Here is a 20,244-nt window from a genome sequence, read left to right on the forward strand (position 1 = left end):
TTAGATAACGACAGTTTAAAAGCGATTGTGGGCAAAGAAACTGCACATTATTATGCAACATAACTCGCCATTTGGTGTTAAAAAAAAAAGTCAGTCATCCGACGGGCAACTAGTATCATAGAATTAAGTTGCCCGACTGAATATTAGGTCGTCACAGACGACCGGATGACCGTAAAAATTGAGCGCTGCTTGCTACTAATGGAAAAATGTAGCGGTTTTCCTCTCTAAGACTATATGTCAAAAATGACCAACTGTTCGACATCCAATAACTGATGATAACTTTCTTTCCTGTTCTTCACCCAACAGCGAGGCGACATGTTGCTGGCCATGGAAGATTACAGCATCGCCTCCAAAATACTGCCAGCTCGGACTGACGCCATCTTGAAGCGTGGACTCTACTACTTCAAAAACCAGTACGTTGCCCCATTCTCATTTTATGTACTTGGATTTTCATCCTTATGGGCTTCCTGTTGAGGATACTTTGTTAGTGGTTAGAGAGGGAGAAACAAATTGGGGTAACCATTAAATGTTAAATATCATAGCCGTCAGTTTAATTCCATATCTGTTAAAAGGACATTGAATTTTATTATGATAGAATAATATATCTGACTTCAGCCAAACCTGATTCATTGACTAACTACTAGCTTATAATAGCAGTACGTACTAAATAATTAAAACAGACAGGAACTGTATACATGGTGGAAAAATGGTGGATCAAGTAATGTTTTCTTTGCTTTTAAAAATGTATTTGACATACCTCAATATCTATGGAGTTTATATTTTTCCTTGTTTTAACCTAAGAGTATTGTTTGGCTCTTTTATGAATAACCAAACATATGTCAGACCCCATGCTTATAAATTTTTAGAGTCTGGACTCAAGACACTAATAAAATCTGAGACTTTAATGTCACGGCTATGCCATACAAATTGAATGCGTGTGACATCATTAAAGGTTGAGTCTAAACTAAAAAATTTATAAGCATGGTCCACACATTTATTTTTAATTTTACCAGGTTCTATCGAAGCATTTTTTTTTTAACCTCCACAGTATCTGGTACAACGCCATCAACGACTTCACGGACATGTTGCGAGTTGAGCCGGATAGCGCCGTGGCGCGACTCTATCGGGGCCGGGCATATGCTAAGCAGCAGCAGTGGAAACTGGCCATTGAGGACCTGGCAGCCGCCATTCACTTCGACCCCAACAGCTGGGAGGCTTACTACTACCGTGCATGCATCCTCCGCAAGTACGTCTTATACTAATGCAAGTCTTATGCCAAGTTTATACATCCGAGCACACTGGTTCCATTGCTTAATGCTTCACAATTTCGGATCTAACTTTGGGTGGACAAATTCTTCAAAATGCTAGTGTCTGCTACAAAATATATATGAAATAATTTTGCCAGTAAAACCTCTCAAACTTGGATTCTCTGTAAATCAGAATTTTTTCACAACTGGATGTTTTTCAGGGTCCTTTTTTTAAACCTCTCTAATCAGAATACCCCTTAAAATGGAGTTTTCACTTGGTCCCATTGGTGTCTGGTTTCAAGGGATTTTACTGTATATTGTTATACAAATACAGGTAAATAGTGAATGACATCATAGGCTGGTTAAATACTTAAACTCTTTTTAAGGGCTGGAGGGGGTCTGATGGGCACCATATTATTTGTTTAATGCTTGTGATATGCTGTATTTGTTTTTCTATACATACTTAGTTTAAATGTAATCTTTTTTTTGTGGGTAATAATTAATTATATGAAAGATTTATCGACCCCCTCCCCATCCAACACCCATCCCAGCCCCCACACCCACACACCACACACACATGTAACCAATTCTTGAACAGCTCTGAATTGCTGTGTCCAACAATGACAACATCGGGAAGAGTACAATTAGTTATTTCTGTGAAATCTGAGTCTGTCAATGTGAAGTTGTTTGTTATTTTGTTCCTGTCTCCTGGTCCCGTGTTTCAGGTCTCATCCTAACCGATCTCTGATGGACTACAGTATATCTCTGATGATCAACGACACTGATGAAAACATCATGTCCTACCTGCACCGCGGAATCCTGTACGACGCCATGGACCAGTTAGTGGTGTTCTGTGTTAAACCTATAGCAGTTAAACTGGAGGGGACTATAGGTTTCATCTTCATCTGTCTATTCATCTGTCTGTCCTTCCTTCCTTCCATCCATCCATCCATTCATCCATCCATCCATCCATCCTGGCATCCATCCATCCATCCTGGCATCCATCCATCCATCCATCCATCCATCCAATCCATCCAATCCATCCTTCCATCCATCCATCCATCCATCCATCCATCCAATCCATCCATCCATTCATCCATCCATCCATCCATCCATCCATCCTGGCATCCATCCAATCCATCCATCCATCCTGGCATCCATCCAATCAATCCATCCATCCATCCTGGCATCCATCCATCCATCCTGGCATCCATCCATCCATCCATCCATCCATCCAATCCATCCAATCCATCCTTCCATCCATCCATCCATCCATCCATCCATCCAATCCATCCATCCATTCATCCATCCATCCATCCATCCATCCTTCCATCCATCCAATCCATCCATCCATCCTGGCATCCATCCAATCAATCCATCCATCCATCCATCCATCCATCCAATCCATCCAATCCATCCAATCCATCCATCCATCCATCCATCCATCCATCCAATCCAATCCAATCCATCCATCCATCCATCCATCAACCCATCCTATGGTCCTATGGAGATAAGAAAATGTGTTGGGCCCGGTAGGGGACAAGTATTGCTTCAGCAGTACTCTCAGAATGCTTGTTTTTACTTACCCTGCAACCACTGTTTGTATTAACCAATTGTAGCAACTGTTTAAAGCAAAGCATCTAGCAGTTTATTTCTTGTCAAGTGACCTGTCTGACTTGACTTGTTTGCTTTGACTGGTTTTGTCAGTTGTATCTACTTTACATCATTAATTTCAAAACAGTATGTGGAAATAAGATCTTGTGTTGTAAATATAACCCAAATTACATACTTATTTAGGAATTATAAGTTTAAAAACAATTTTTGGACACAGTAAATATCTTACAACAATTAAGTCATACTGCAAAAAGCTTGCCTGTTTAGTTGGAGTATACTGAGTCAGGAATAAAGCTGATTTTCTCTTCATCTTAAGTTGCAGGATTAAAACGATATCAGGTTAATGGCATAGGTTATCAGCTTTATCATGCTCAAGATTAATTTGAATTCTGCTCAGCAGTTCCCGTTTTTTACCTGCGCAGGATAAAGCCGATGCCCTTCGTCACTAAACTGTTGTTATCTATATGTGGTCAAACTTGTTGTAAACTAAAAGTTTACATCTGCTGTACAAGTATCACTTTATCTGCTGTTCGTAGGGCTACGGATGCTATTTGTGACTTCGAGAGTGTCCTCAAACTGAACAAGGATGTCGCCTGTGCCCATGTCAACCTGGGGCTTATCTACATGAAGAAATACCAGAACTACCACAGGTAACATTTCACTTAGTCCCAGAAACACCAACGGTAACATTCCACCTAGTCCCAGAACTACCACAGGCAACATTTCACCTAGTCTCAGAACTACCACAGGTAACATTCCACCTAGTCCCAGAACTACCACAGGTAACATTTCACTTAGTCCCAGAAACACCAACGGTAACATTCCACCTAGTCCCAGAACTACCACAGGTAACATTTCACCTAGTCTCAGAACTACCACAGGTAACATTCCACCTAGTCCCAGAACTACCACAGGTAACATTTCACTTAGTCCCAGAAACACCAACGGTAACATTCCACCTAGTCCCAGAACTACCACAGGTAACATTTCACCTAGTCTCAGAACTACCACAGGTAACATTTCACTTAGTCCCAGAAACACCAACGGTAACATTCCACCTAGTCCCAGAACTACCACAGGTAACATTTCACCTAGTCCCAGAACTACCACAGGCAACATTTCACCTAGTCCCAGACTACGACAGGTAACATTTTACCTAGTCTCAGAACTACCACAGGTAACATTTCACCTAGTCCCATAACTACTACAGGTAACATTTCACCTAGTCTCAAAACTACCACAGGTAACATTTCACCTAGTCTCAGAACTACCACAGGTAACATTTCACCTAGTCTCAGAACTACCACAGGTAACATTTCACCTAGTCCCAGACTACGACAGGTAACATTTCACCTAGTCTCAGAACTACCACAGGTAACCTTTCACCTAGTCTCAGAACTACCACAGGTAACATTTCACCTAGTCCCAGAACTACCACAGGTAACATTTCACCTAGTCCCAGACTACCACAGGTAACATTCCACCTAGTCCCAGACTTCTACGGGTAACATTTCACCTAGTCTCAGAACTACCACAGGTAACATTTCACCTAGTCTCAGAACTACCACAGGTAACATTTCACCTAGTCTCAGAACTACCACAGGTAACATTTCACCTAGTCTCAGAACTATCACAGGCAGTGTTTCACTTTAGTTTTGTTGTAGGTAGCAGTGTTTCCCCTAGGTGCTGTTCGGACCCTATACTGACCCTGTGAATTTCCATGCCATGATGTGAGCTGAATTATGTGCCTGACTAAAACTGAAATGTTCATTAATTTGACCCACCACAATGTAGGTTATTAAAGAGATATAGGCTAGTCTCAAAACAAAACTGACATATTTTGTATTTTGCTAAATATAGATGTCATGGTTGTCTTTGATTATTTTATAGCCACTTTCGTTATGTAGTAAATGTAGTATGTATTGCCTCTTAATCATTTTGCAAGTAGTCAACAATAGCCTGAACTGTGGGTAGATGGTATGGGATCTTTTGGCCATGATTTAGTTGATATTTATAAATTTATGTTGGAAATGTTTTCCAATAAGTTATTGGCACTTGTTTATTAACAGGGGCGGGATGTAGCCCAGTGGTAAAGCACTCGTCTGATGTGCAATCAGTATAGGATTGATCCCCTGTTAGTGGGCCCATTAAGTTATTTCTCATTCCAGCCAATGCACCATGACTGGTATATCAAAGGCTGTGGTATGTGCTACCATGTCTGTGGGATTGTTTTTTATAAAAGATCCGTTGCTACTAATGAAAAAATATAGTGGGTTTCATCTCTAAAACTATATGTCAAAATTACCAATTTGTTTACATCCAGTAGCCAATGATTAATAAATCAATGTGCTCTAATGGTGTTTTTAAACAAAACAAACTTTTAACTTTTATTAACAGGGCTATAAAGAGATTTGGTTCTGCCATCAAGATTGCGCCAACATACGTGAGAGCGTATGTGTGCCGAGCTGAGGCATATCACAAGATCCATGAGGTAAGTTAAACACATACAGCGTATACCACACAAACATTAGGTACGGTCAACACATACAGCATATACCACACAAACATTAGGTATGGTCAACACATACAGTATATACCACATAAACATTAGGTATGGTCAACACATACAGCATATACCACACAAACATTAAGTAAGGTCAACACATACAGCATGTACCACACAAACATTAGGTAAGTTTCTAACTGTTCTGGCATACCACAAGATCCATGAGGTAAGTTCAACACATACAGCGTATACCACACAAACATTAGGTAAGGTCAACACACACAGCGTATACCACACAAACATTAGGTAAGTTTCTAACTGTTCTGGCGTACCACAAGATCCATGAGGTAAGTTCAACACATACAGCATATACCACACAAACATTAAGTAAGGTCAACACACACAGCGTGTACCACACAAACATTAGGTAAGTTTATAACTGTTCTGGCGTACCACAAGATCCATGAGGTAAGTTCAACACATACAGCATATACCACACAAACATTAAGCAAGGTCAACACACACACAGCGTGTACCACACAAATATTAGGTAAGTTTCTAACTGTTCTGGCGTACCACAAGATCCATGAGGTAAGTTCAACACATACAGCATATACCACACAAACATTAGGTAAGATCAACACACACAGCATATACCACACAAACATTAGGTAAGTTCAACACATACAGCATATACCACACAAACAGGTAAATTTCTAACTGTTCTGGCGTACCACAAGATCCATGCAGTAAGTTCAACACATACAGCGTATACCACACAAACATTAAGTAAGGTCAACACACACAGCGTATACCACACAAACATTAGGTAAGTTTCTAACTGTTCTGGCGTACCACAAGATCCATGAGGTAAGTTCAACACATACAGCATATAGCACACAAACATTAGGTAAGTTCAGCACACACAGCGTATACCACACAAACATTAGGTAAGTTTCTAACTGTTCTGACGTACCACAAGATCCATGAGGTAAGTTCAACACATACAGCGTATACCACACAAACATTAAGTAAGGTCAACACACACAGCGTGTACCACACAAACATTAGGTAAGTTTATAACTGTTCTGGCGTACCACAAGATCCATGAGGTAAGTTCAACACATACAGCATATACCACACAAACATTAAGCAAGGTCAACACACACACAGCGTGTACCACACAAACATTAAATAAGATCAACACACACAGCATATACCACACAAACATTAGGTAAGTTCAACACATACAGCATATACCACACAAACAGGTAAATTTCTAACTATTCTGGCGTACCACAAGATCCATTAGGTAAGTTCAACACATACAGCGTATACCACACAAACAGGTAAGGTCAACTGTTCTGGCGTACCACAAATCCATTAGGTAAGTTCAACACTGTTCTGGCGTACCACAGAAACATTAGGTAAGTTCAACACATACAGCGTATACCACACAAACATTAGGTAAGTTTCTAACTGTTCTGGCGTACCACAAGATCCATGAGGTAAGTTCAACACATACAGCACATACCACACAAACATTAGGTAAGTTTATAACTGTTCTGGCGTACCACAAGATCCATGAGGTAAGTTCAACACATACAGCACGTACCACACAAACATTAGGTAAGGTCAACACACACAGCGTATACCACACAAACATTAGATAAGATCAACACACACAGCATATACCACACAAACATTAGGTAAGTTTACCACACAAACAGGTAAACTGTTCTGGCGTACCACAAGATCCATGAGGTAAGTTCAACACATACAGCATATACCACACAAACATTAGGTAAGTTTCTAACTGTTCTGGTGTACCACAAGATCCATGAGGTAAGTTCAACACATACAGCACCACAAACATTAGATAAGATCAACACACACAGCATATACCACACAAACATTAGGTAAGTTCAACACATACAGCATATACCACACAAACAGGTAAATTTCTAACTGTTCTGGCGTACCACAAGATCCATTAGGTAAGTTCAACACATACAGCGTATACCACACAAACATTAAGTAAGGTCAACACACACAGTGTATACCACACAAACATTAGGTAAGTTTCTAACTGTTCTGGCGTACCACAAGATCCATGAGGTAAGTTCAACACATACAGCATATACCACACAAACATTAGGTAAGTTTCTAACGGTTCTGACGTACCACAAGATCCATGAGGTAAGTTCAACACACACAGCGTATACCACACAAACATTAAGTAAGGTCAACACACACAGCGTGTACCACACAAACATTAGGTAAGTTTATAACTGTTCTGGCGTACCACAAGATCCATGAGGTAAGTTCAAAACATACAGCATATACCACACAAACATTAAGCAAGGTCAACACACACACAGCGTGTACCACACAAACATTAGATAAGATCAACACACACAGCATATACCACACAAACATTAGGTAAGTTCAACACATACAGCATATACCACACAAACAGGTAAATTTCTAACTGTTCTGGCGTACCACAAGATCCATGAGGTAAGTTCAACACATACAGCATATACCACACAAACATTAGGTAAGTTTCTAACTGTTCTGGTGTACCACAAGATCCATGAGGTAAGTTCAACACATACAGCATATACCACACAAACATTAGATAAGATCAACACACACAGCATATACCACACAAACATTAGGTAAGTTCAACACATACAGCATATACCACACAAACAGGTAAATTTCTAACTGTTCTGGCGTACCACAAGATCCATTAGGTAAGTTCAACACATACAGCGTATACCACACAAACATTAAGTAAGGTCAACACACACAGTGTATACCACACAAACATTAGGTAAGTTTCTAACTGTTCTGGCGTACCACAAGATCCATGAGGTAAGTTCAACACATACAGCATATACCACACAAACATTAGATAAGATCAACACACACAGCATATACCACACAAACATTAGGTAAGTTCAACACATACAGCATATACCACACAAACAGGTAAATTTCTAACTGTTCTGGCGTACCACAAGATCCATGAGGTAAGTTCAAAACATACAGCATATACCACACAAACATTAAGTGGCTTTCATTTCTAACTGTTCTGACTAACGAGAACCAAGCAACTTTTGATGGTTTTAAGTAGAACATGTCACCAGGTTTTGGTGTCAGATTAATAGTCTCTGGTTCAATCAACTAGTAGATCGGTGCCAGAAAGATCCATTAGAAAAAATGTGTAGCACACGTCCCTTAGATGGTAATGCACCCTCTTTCATTGGTTAATCAGTCCCATTGTTTAGAAGGTAGACGGCCGTTGCTCCCTGTTGATTATGTAATTCTGTAAAGAAAGGTAGTATGTGACATCACGTAATATGTAACTTCTAGTTCTAGTGGCGTAATATATATCAGCTGAAAGGAGTGACATCAAAAGTAAAATGCAGTGAATTTTATAATAATGATACTAAAATTATAAGAATGATTGAAAGAAAAAATATTTCTGGCACTTCTCCTTTTGTAGATGATTTTTCTGACACTCATCTCAAGTAAATCAGTTCTTTGAGTGAGTTTTAGTGAGCTACAAGAATTGAATTATTAATTTTTTTGCAGACAATGGCCATCTTCTTCCTAAATGTTAAGACCAATTAAAGAGTGAAAAGGGAGCATTACCATCTAGTGATGAGTGCTAGATGTTTTTTTTAGCAGAGCTTTCTAGCACCTTTCTACCAGTTGATTGAAGAGCACATTGAAGTGTATTATCTGTTCTAAATAATGAAAAGTCTAACAAACTAAAAACATGTTCAGGATTATATATAGAAGAGACAAGGAAGGAAGGAAATGTTTTATTTAATGACGCACTCAACACATTTTACTTACGGTTATATGGCGTCGGACATATGGTTAAGGACCACACAGATATTGAGAGAGGAAACACTGTCGCCACTTCATGGACTACTCTCTTTGATTAGCAGCAAGGGATCTTTTATATGCATCATCCCACAGACAGGATAACACATACCATGGCCTTTAATATACCAGTCGTGGTTAGAAAAGAGACAATGTCACACATGTAAAATATATTGCTACATTTTGGTAAAACATGAGCTACAAAAATATAAAATGATGAATTAGTTTATACAGTAACTACCCCAGTATGTATGGTTTACAATTATAACAACTTGCAGCTCTTTCTGTCTGTGGTTAAGATTAGAGTGCGAGATGTAGCTCAGTAGTAAAGTGCTGGCCTGATGCACATTGAGGTCTGGGAACGATCCCTGTCAGTGGGCCCATTGTGTTATTTCTCATTCCAGCCAGTGCTCTACAACTGGTATATCAAAGGCCATGATATGTGCTATCCTGTCTGTGGGATATGGTGTATATAAAGGATCTCTTGTTACTAATGGAAAAATATAGTGGGTTTCCTTTCTAAGACTAATTGTTTTTATTACTACGGGTAGTATGTCAAAATATAGTGGGTTTCCTTTCTAAGACTAATTGTTTTTATTACTAGTATGTCAAAATATAGTGGGTTTCCTTTCTAAGACTAATTGTTTTTATTACTAGTATGTCAAAATTACCAAATGTTTGACATCCCATCACGGATAATTAATAAATCAATGTGCTCTAGTGGTGTTGTTAAACAATGCAAACTTTGTGGTTAAGATTTTATTTGTTTGTTTGTTTTAGTTGAAGCAAGCCCTGCATGATTTCACTCGCGTGATTCACCTCCGACCAGACATCCCACACTTCTACATGTACAGGGTAAGTAGTATGATGTAGAATTATGTGTATTTTTAAGTCACTTAAAATAGTGCTTTAGCTTTTACTATATAGTTATATAAATCTTTGTTAAAAGGTTTCCTTTAATTTAAAATATTGTTTTGTGATAAATAGTAACAAATCATACAAGAGTGCTAATCTAAGTCAGGCTTTATTATACATGTTACATGTATGTTTCAGTGTAGTACACAAAAGTGCCACTCATGGGGGTATGCTATTTATTTGTGTTGTTGAGAAATAATTCACAATATCTCTCATTCCGCTCCTCAGGGTCAGCTCGTTCTGGAAATGGGCAATATGGATTTGGCAGCATTCTGTGTCAGGTAACGGTATCTGGTGATAAGTATGTATTGGATCATTTGTCGATGTTAATTTTAGTTTTACTGACACAAAGTGAATCTTACTGGTGATCTAAAGCAGAGATGGTAAAACAGATATTTCTTACAGTAAAACCAGCATTAACATCCACAAATGGTCAAACACAACATAGTTATCCCTGTTCTAATTCAATAAATACATTTTAAAAACTTTAGTTCATGTAAATAATATTTTAGGCATAATGCAGCTGGTCATAACAAAAACCTGGTCACTACTGTCAAGTTTAAAATCATTTGCCTTTTGAAATAAATATAATGCAAACAAATATAAAAAACACTTTTTCATAGGTAATACAACTGTGCATAGTAATTTTATTTTGTGTTATATTGTTTTAATAATGATATATGAACCATTATTGCCTATTTTACTTGTCTGAACACTTATCATGACAGCTGGTGCTCAATGATATGTGTTCACTAGTTGCAATGATTTAACATAGTTGCCATTATTTACTTTGATATTTCTATAATAATAATAATAATAAATGCTTTATTTAATTTGTGTCAGCATCACACATTTTATATCACATAAATGCTTATGAGCAGCTTTTAGGTTATAATGTTTTAAGAGAGTCATATTTCGCTTAGTAATACAGTGAAACCGGTCAAGACTGGACCCTCTCTAAACCGGAATTCTCTCAAAACTGGAGACGTTTTCCATGGTGACTGTATTATTAAAGAACTCTCAAATACTTTTCTTTTTTAAAAATTAATTTTCTTGTTCCAGACATGCAGTAGTCTTATATTACAAATAAATTGACAAGTTTTGTATTTTTAAATTATATATTTTGGTTATTTTAGACATGCAGCAGTCTTAAATCAGGACACATCTCTTTCAACAGCCCAACAAGAGGCGGTTGTACAATCCTTCCTCAAAAACTATGACAAGGTCTGTACCCAGTAGAATTTATATTGTCTCTTTATTATTATAACTATTGTACCCAGTAGAATTTATGTTGTCTCTTTATTATTACAACTATTGTACCCAGTAGAATTTATATTGTCTCTTTATTATTACAACTATTGTACCCAGTAGAATTTATATTGTCTCTTTATTATTATAACTATTGTACCCAGTAGAATTGCTTTTTTATATTTTCCTGGTGTAGCTGCATGGTTAAAACCAAAGCCTACCACAGTAGTTGTATATTTTTAAACAGATGAAACCTTATGATGTGAAAATATTTGATTTCATAACAATTTGTACATTTTTCAAGTTACTGAAAGTTTTATTTTTTTTAAATATCTGATTTTATAAGCACTGTGGTATAACTTTAGGCTATTGAAGGTGATTTTGAAAATATCTGATTTTATAAGCATTATGATATAACTAAACCCTTCAGGTGTTGCTGTGAAATCTCCAATTCCCTAATAATTGTATGATTTCAGGCTATTGAGGCGTTGGTGTCAGCTGCACGTTCCAACCCAACTGGCTCCCTGGACATGTTGCTGGGTAAGACGCAGATGAAAGCCAAACGGTTCAAAGATGCAGTTGTCACCTTTCAGCATGCTCTGCAACTGTTTGTGAGTTCCTTTTCACTAATAAATATTTTCAAATATTTTGAGAAATGTAACTTTATTTCTTGTGGTTTGTTTTGGGGAAACTACCTTCAGAAACTATGAAGAGATATCTCATTGTTTTTTAAATCATTGGATAATTATAGGTATAACATTGATTAAAATGAAAAACGTAACATTTTCAGAAGATAATGATATCAGAGAAACAGATATTTTTTTATTAAAGATTGTCTGTTACTTCCTTAAATTTGATGGACTTTTCGACAGAATTAAACATGTACAAATGGAATGACTCCGTCAACATTGGCATGCAAAAATGTGCTTACATCAGATTGCTAAACTATACATTATGAAGAAATAACAAACACTGTCTGCAGTCCGATTGCTAAACTATACATTATGAAGAAATAACAAACACTGTCTGCAGTCCGATTGCTAAACTATACATTATGAAGAAATAACAAACACTGTCTGCAGTCCGATTGCTAAACTATACATTATGAAGAAATAACAAACACTGTCTGCAGTCCGATTGCTAAACTATACATTATGAAGAAATAACAAACACTGTCTGCAGTCAGATTGCTAAACTATACATTATTAAGAAATAACAAACACTGTCTGCAGTCAGATTGCTAAACTATACATTATGAAGAAATAACAAACACTGTCTGCAGTCAGATTGCTAAACTATACATTATTAAGAAATAACAAACACTGTCTGCAGTCAGATTTCTAAACTATACATTATGAAGAAATAACAAACACTGTCTGCAGTCAGATTGCTAAACTATACATTATGAAGAAATAACAAACACTGTCTGCAGTCAGATTTTAAGCTAGCGTCGTGATATGGATATTGAATATGGAACTCTGTTATAGAAGTGTTCATAAACCATCATATGGGGCAGCGGAATGTAGCCCAGGGCTAAAGCGCTCTCTTGATGCACAGTTTCTCGTTCCAGCCAGTGCACCACGGCTGGTGTAACAAAGGCCATGGTATGTACTATCCTGTCTGTGAGATGGTGCATATAAAAGATCCCTTGCTGCTAATCGAAAAGAGTAGCCCATGATGTGATGTCAGTGGGTTTCCTCTCTCTATATATCTGTGTGGTCCTTAACCATGTGTCTGACGCCATATAACTGAAAATAAAATGTGTTGAGTATGTCGTTAAATAAAACATTTCCTTCCTTCCATCCTATGGGAGACAGTTTATTTTTGGAATTGTCAGAAATTTTTGCAGATTAGTATTTTAATTTTAAGAATGGGTAGTTTTTTTTGTTTGGTTTTTTTTGCTTAGTTTCTTCAAATCCAATGGTATCAGGTATTGTTGGATCTACTTTCTGCTTGACATTATAGGGATCTTCGTTTATTTGTAGGTGACTAAAACAATTAATATTACCTAGACGGATAGACTTGCAAGATGAAAAACGTACTTTAATATGCATGAGAATAATTAACATTGTACTGTGGAACCTGTCTAAACCAGACCCTGAACAAACTAGAATCCTGTCAAAACTGGCCAAGTTTCATAGTCCTGAATTTTCTTTCCATGTATTAAAACATGGTCCTCTAAACGCTGGATAAATCAGATAAATATTAGATCCCCAGGATGATCTGGATTAGACGGGTTTCACTGGGTTTAATTGATAATAGATTTTTTAATGTTTTTACTTACATGCTATTTACAGATCAAGGAGCAGGGAGTATGTTTCTAAATCTGTTTTGCACAAATATTTTTATATTTCATTATTATATACTTTTGATTCTTTGTTAGTTATAAACTTGTTTTGTGTGTTCAAGTTCTCTGCTATCTTGCTTGCATGCAAGCATAAATGACCAGTTCTTTTTATACCATTATACGTTCATTTTTAATCTTGCCTTGACGAAGTCGGAATGAAAGATATAAGTATTACTATTCTAATGGTGGTGATTACTACTGCATCAACTTTAGTTTCAACATTAAATTTTCACATTTCTCTTCATTTCTCACAAGCTATAAGTTCTGGACCAATGAAACTTGGTTTATAGTATATTCATATCAATGCATGTTACATTTTGTTTTTTATTTTAAAATTTAAATTTTTAATTATGATACTTCAGCATTTAGCTCAATATTAAGTTTTAATTTTTAGGTTCATTCCTCACAAACTAAGTCCTAGATTAGTGAAACTTAGTTTATAGAACTTACAATTTTCATATTAATACAGTCGAATCCACTTAATTGCATATCGGTTTATAGCATAAATTGGTTATTTGCATATCATTCTGCTGCACAGAACCTTTTAGCATTAAACCAGTACCAATGATATTGCATAATTTAATAGCTTTATAAACACATATAAAAAAACAAAAAACGTTTAGAAATTTTATCATAAAAGGTTCCACAAATCTTTAATATTTTACCAGAAACAATATAACTGCACAGAGGACAAAGTGGGGCAGGATTTAGCTCAGTTGGCTGAATACTCACTTGAGGTGCTTGCATTGCAGGATCAAACTACCTCGGTGGATCCATTCAACTAACTGGGGGTTTTCTCATTCCAACTAGTGCACTACACTGGTCAAAGGCCATGGTATGTGCTTTCCTGTCTATGGGAAAGTGCATATTAAAGATACCTTGCTGCATTAGGAAAAAACGTAGCAGGTTTTGCCTGATGACTACGAGTCAGAATTACCAAATGATTGGCATCCAATAGCAGATTGATTAATAAATCAATGTGCTCTAGAGGTGTTGTTAAACAAAACAAACTTTAAACTTTAAAGAACAAAGCTGAACGTTCTGTGTGCACATCGTGTGGCCTCAAGATGAATATTTTCTATATCAATCATTTTTATTACTTTAAAATTAAGCGGATTTGACTGTACAAGTTAAATGGGTTTTTCTTAATTGTTTGTTTATTATTTTTAACATGCATTGAGATGAACATCTGTGTTAGGTGAGACATTTCATTTCGCAGAATTCTTGTTCCATTATCCATTTATTCTGTTTTCTTATATTTCAAATTTGTATTTTCAAACATTTATTCAGTATAATTCTTTGAAATTTTTCATGCCTGGCACAGACTGTTTTCTGTGACCGATGTCTTTTCTAGTTTTCGTTCTCTAAACTGGATATTTTAATTATATTTCGTTCTGTCACAAAGTTTCAGAAAAATCTACATCTGAACTGTATGAAAGTATTTTCTGAAAATATGTTTACATGTATGTCATTGAGGAGCTGTTGGATCATATCAAGTTAAAACTTAAGAATAATTGTGTATTGACACACGTCCAATTTAAAGACTTGTTGTGAGAAATCATATAACATTTTATGATCAGTTAATGAGTTACATTTCAAATTAATGATTGTTAAATGGCAAATGTAATAGATATAATATTTATTGCATTGTTTTGTACCTTACTATAAATAAGACAAAATAATTCCATTTATTCTGTGTATATTTAATGTGATAAAAGTTTACTAACAAATATGTTCTGTAAAACATATATAAAGCAGACAAACTAGATGTATTACAGAGTTACTTTGTTTTACTAATTGCCATAGAAACCATGGAGATCGAAGGACCCTTGGCCTCCAGAGACAGCCGAGGCTCACTTCCTGTCTGGGATTTGTAACACAGAACTGAGACGATACTTTGAAGCACTGGAGAATTTCAATGAGGCCATCAAGTATGATCCTGTTCACGCAGAGGTATTCTTTTTCTTTTTTTTCTTGTTTTTTACAGCTCCTGACAATATAGGGCAAGATGTAGCTCATTGGTGTAATTGGTTGCTGGATTGATTTCCCTCAGAGGACTCAGGGTTTTGTCTTGTTCCAACCAGGGGCGAGATGTAGCCCAATGGTAAAGCTCTCGCCAGATGCTGTGGTCAGTCTGGGATCGATCTCTGTCAGTGTAGCCAAGTGGTAAAGCTCTCGCCAGATGCGTGGTCAGTCTGGGATCGATCTCTGTCAGTGTAGCCAAGTGGTAAAGCTCACGCCAGATGCGTGGTCAGTCTGGGATCGATCTTTGTCAGTGTAGCCAAGTGGTAAAGCTCACGCCAGATGCGTGGTCAGTCTGGGATCGATCTCTGTCAGTGTAGCCAAGTGGTAAAGCTCTCGCCAAATGTGTGGTCGGTCTGGGATCGATTTCCACCAGTGGACTCATTGGGCTATGTTCCATTTCAGCCAGTGCATCAAAGCCTGTGGTATGTGCTTTCCTGTCTGTGGGATGGTGCATATAAAAGATCCCTTGCTACTAATGGACAAATGTAGCAAATGTTTGACATCCAATAGCCGATGATTAAAAAATCAATGTGCCCTAGTGGTGCCGTTAAACAAAATAAACTTTAACTTTAACTTTGTCCCAACCAGTGCACCATGAGAAAGTGCATATAAAAGATCTCTTGCTGCGTCATCAGAAGGAAAAATCATATGTTGGACACATTTTTTTTTAATGTGCTGAGTTTTCTTTTCTTTCCTAACAATGTACCCAGTGTTATTCTGTGTTTATCTGATATTAAGAAATAAATACAGTCTTGCTTTGTATAGCACACAAAATTAACTTGGTGGAATAGGTAAAGACCATGAAGAAGATTATGGAAGTTTACTAAAATACTTCAAAATCAATGAATATGACATAACATAATACATGTACAATGGGGCTTTTAACATTAGAGATTCTGGGGGTGTTTTTTGTTTTTTTTATATATATATATACTGTAACTAATAGATGCCAGAAATTGGTTTATATCCTATAAAATATTTATTTTTAATATTTGTTTTTGTTAACAAAAAACAAAAAAACAAAAACGGTGGATATGTTTCAGAGTAGTTTGGTTTTGTCTATGCATGTGTTTGGTTTATGTCTCGATGTGTTTGGAACTGTCTTGTATGTGATTTTTGTTACAGGCATTCTACCAGCGTGGCCTGACTCGAATAAAACTCAAACAGTCCAAGGGCATCCTGGACTTCAACAGGGCTCTGGCTATTGACCCAAAGATATTCCAGGTCTGTAGGATTTCGGTTTGTATAAAACATAGAAACAAACCCCTCTCTAGTCTTGTGAACCACCAAGACATGTACTCACACAAGAGATAGATAATAACATCCTGTTTGAATGGTGTGTCAGTCAGGAAACTGAGTTTTAACCTTATTGGGTTTAGACTCCAGTTTTCATCAAATAGTCGTTTTGCTTTTCTTTGTCATCACCTTTTATTGTAAACAGTCTTCCAAAGTAATAGTATTGTATGAAATTTATAAAATTAGTATTGATGGGGTTGGGGTTTTTTTCGTTGGTTTTTTTATGTTGGTGTTCTGTTTTATTTCAGATATTCCTCAGTAGGGCATGTTACTATGGTTTGAAAGGAAATTATACGAAGGCAATACTGAACTGTAACGAGGCCATCAAACTGCAGCCCAACAGTGTCAGAGCTTATTTGTACAGGTAATACTCAGGTGTACAGGTAATACTAATACTCAGGTGTACAGGTAATACTCAGGTGTACAGGTAATACTCAGGTGTACAGGTAATTGTACAAGGGACAATTTCACTAAATCTCATAAGTTTACATCTGCGACTAGCAGTTCTACCGGGCATGTATTTACATATGTTTGGTATCTATTTCACACAGAAAATTGCATCATTACGGAAGATGGAGCATTTTAATGACAAAAGAAACTGAAATATGTGTACTTAAAACTATATTTCTTGTAATATGATAGTAATAAGAATTGTGTGGATTTATGTTTACATGCAAAACTCGGCTTATGATATTTCGTGAAATTAGGCCCAGACCTGTAACATGCTCAGGTGTACAGGTAAAATACAGGTAATGTACAGGTAACACACAGGTAATGCTGAGATGTCCAGGTAATGTAGAGGTTATATACAGGTAACATACAAGTAATGCTACATAATCCATCCATCAATGGTAGTGGAATACAGCTCAGTGGTGGGGTATTTTGCTTGAGGTGTTATGGGTAATAGAATTCATTTTTCTCCAAGAACTCAGTGGGGTTTTCTGAATATCTCCAGTCTGGTACATGAATATTTATGGTATGTGCTGTCCTATTTATGAGATAGAAATAATTGCTGTTATTAGATAGCTGTGGCCTATGTGATAGCAATGGATTTTCTCACTTGCTCTTTAGACTGTGTTGTAATAATGATATATATATGTATTAGCTGTAGTTTAAAACACAGGGGCTTGTAGCAATTTTTGCAGCACATAAGCAAGTCTTATCTATATATAAAGGGAAAAGGGGTCAAACGAAATTAATCCCCATTATGTCTCTTAAGGTAAAAAATGGTTGTAAATGACAGTGTAAATTTTTATGAATTATGTAAAATAATAATTTTCCTTTCAACTGAACTTACTTCAGACTGTAAAAAATCTGCTTGTCTCACGATATATACTCCTCGAAACACACATTTGCTAATCCACTGCTATACGTCTTTTTGTTTTAAATCTATTACAGAGGAGCACTGAAATACCACATACGTGTGTACGACCTGGCAGTGATTGACTTGACGAAGGCCGCGATGATAAACAGCACATGCGCCCTCGCCTACTTCAACCGCGCGGTCTGCTACCAGGAGAGCAAAAAATACGACAAGGTAATGTGCTTTAGTACAAACGTATTACCACATATTTTCATAAATTATTCTGTCTAATGCATAAGTACCATGACCCCAAGGTTTGAAAGGCTCAAGCTTGGAGTCATAAAATAAACCCAACTTGATTTTGATTTTCGTTTCATAAATTTTAATTATTGTTTTTACTGATCATCTAAGACTTTTCAAATACTGTTGGATTTTGATTTTTATGTTTAAACTTGACAAATGAATTTTTTTTACAGATTATACAACTCAGAAATTTCATAAAACCTGTCCTTAATATTTTTTCAAAATTACTAATAAAGAGATCTCTCAAACATATTTTTAATAGTAGTGTCAAACAATTTGAATTTATATTAAAACAAAACAAAAGTTTATGTACCATTATTTACAATCTAATTAAAATTAGCTCCACTGGTTAATTACTATTACCTGTGGATCTAACAGCACCCCATTGGAGCTCGTGTTTAGTTGACCTTTCATTCAACCAATCAAAACATTACTTGCAAAATCATGTCAGTGATTTGAAAAGAATTTGAAAACATTCAGGATTATGCCGGGGGTATACAAAATGATTTTGGTGAATTACGAAGTATGCCGGAAACTAATTTCAATATAAAATTTGTTTCAAGACGGAAAAAAAACCTGTGATGGTATAGCCATAAAATCTGTTTATACTAGTATACAATCCAGAGTTTATTACTGCTCTTTTCCCCCTGTTTTGAAATAGACCAACAAGTTCGCCTATTGCATAAATAGTCTCGCCCAATATTTTTAGAATTTGTATGCTCCCTAATAACGCTATAAAAGGCGAAGTGTAATTGGTTGATATTTAAATTGTTAGATCTACTGGTAGACCAGTAGAGCTAATTTTAATCAGATTGCATTATTTAATATGATATTTTAATATATAAATAAGTGTGTTTTAAATCTTATAATAGTTTTCAGTAATCTGAATGTATGTTGCAAATTTTGTTAGTCAAGGCTAATTAAAAAAAATTGTATTAGGCAAATATTAAATGTTGTAGACACTGTATGACAATTAGCCATTGGCTAATTTGGTTGGGGCAGGGTGAGCCCTGAAATGAAATATGTTTACCTGGTACTATTGTTTAAAATGATATTTTAAAATGTAAATAAGCTTGTATTTCAGTGGGATTATTTTTCATATTACATGTGATGAATAAAATAACATGGTTTGTTTTAGGCACTGATGGATTATGGGATAGTTCTGCTGATTGGAGACGACCTCAAGCTAAAGGTATCTACGTTTTTAACACGGAAATACTTTAAATGGGTTAATAATACCTTGGATGTAATGTTATTTCTTCACATAAAACTGCAGCAGAGTGAATAACTGTTGTCGTACTGTCATATAACAATGTTCAGTCTCAGGTCACCAATTGGGTTTTGATGGATGGAATATGTTGAATCACGGAATCTAGGTTCGACATGCCAGTTTCTAGACTTTGCTGTTGTCATACTGTGATCTGACAGTGTTCAGTCTCAGGTAAACGGTTGGGTTGAAATCACGGAATCTAGGTTCTACATGTCAGTTTCTAGATTTTGCTGTTGCAGTGTCATTATCTATTAGCTTGTCCTTGTATTG

At 36.4% G+C, this 20,244-nt stretch overlaps 1 protein-coding gene across 3 annotated transcripts in view; it reads left to right on the top strand.

The window, feature by feature from the left end:
- Positions 1-20,244, top strand: part of LOC121375146 — a 71,778-nt gene that overhangs the window by 39,052 nt on the left and 12,482 nt on the right. For 2 of the 3 annotated variants that reach the window (XM_041502407.1, XM_041502408.1), the window contains exons 33-47: positions 307-413; positions 1,049-1,246; positions 1,973-2,086; positions 3,398-3,511; positions 5,259-5,352; positions 10,048-10,122; positions 10,411-10,463; positions 11,319-11,406; positions 11,907-12,041; positions 13,728-13,742; positions 15,584-15,730; positions 16,928-17,026; positions 17,347-17,462; positions 18,497-18,635; positions 19,843-19,896. In XM_041502407.1, the coding sequence (XP_041358341.1) occupies positions 307-413; positions 1,049-1,246; positions 1,973-2,086; positions 3,398-3,511; positions 5,259-5,352; positions 10,048-10,122; positions 10,411-10,463; positions 11,319-11,406; positions 11,907-12,041; positions 13,728-13,742; positions 15,584-15,730; positions 16,928-17,026; positions 17,347-17,462; positions 18,497-18,635; positions 19,843-19,896 (1,548 nt within the window). The remainder of the gene's footprint in view (positions 1-306; positions 414-1,048; positions 1,247-1,972; positions 2,087-3,397; positions 3,512-5,258; positions 5,353-10,047; positions 10,123-10,410; positions 10,464-11,318; positions 11,407-11,906; positions 12,042-13,727; positions 13,743-15,583; positions 15,731-16,927; positions 17,027-17,346; positions 17,463-18,496; positions 18,636-19,842; positions 19,897-20,244) is intronic. The other variant, XM_041502409.1, reaches the window with a different exon arrangement.

The sequence above is a fragment of the Gigantopelta aegis genome, chromosome 6 (assembly GCF_016097555.1).
Source record: "Gigantopelta aegis isolate Gae_Host chromosome 6, Gae_host_genome, whole genome shotgun sequence".
Taxonomy (NCBI): Eukaryota; Metazoa; Mollusca; class Gastropoda; order Neomphalida; family Peltospiridae; genus Gigantopelta; species Gigantopelta aegis.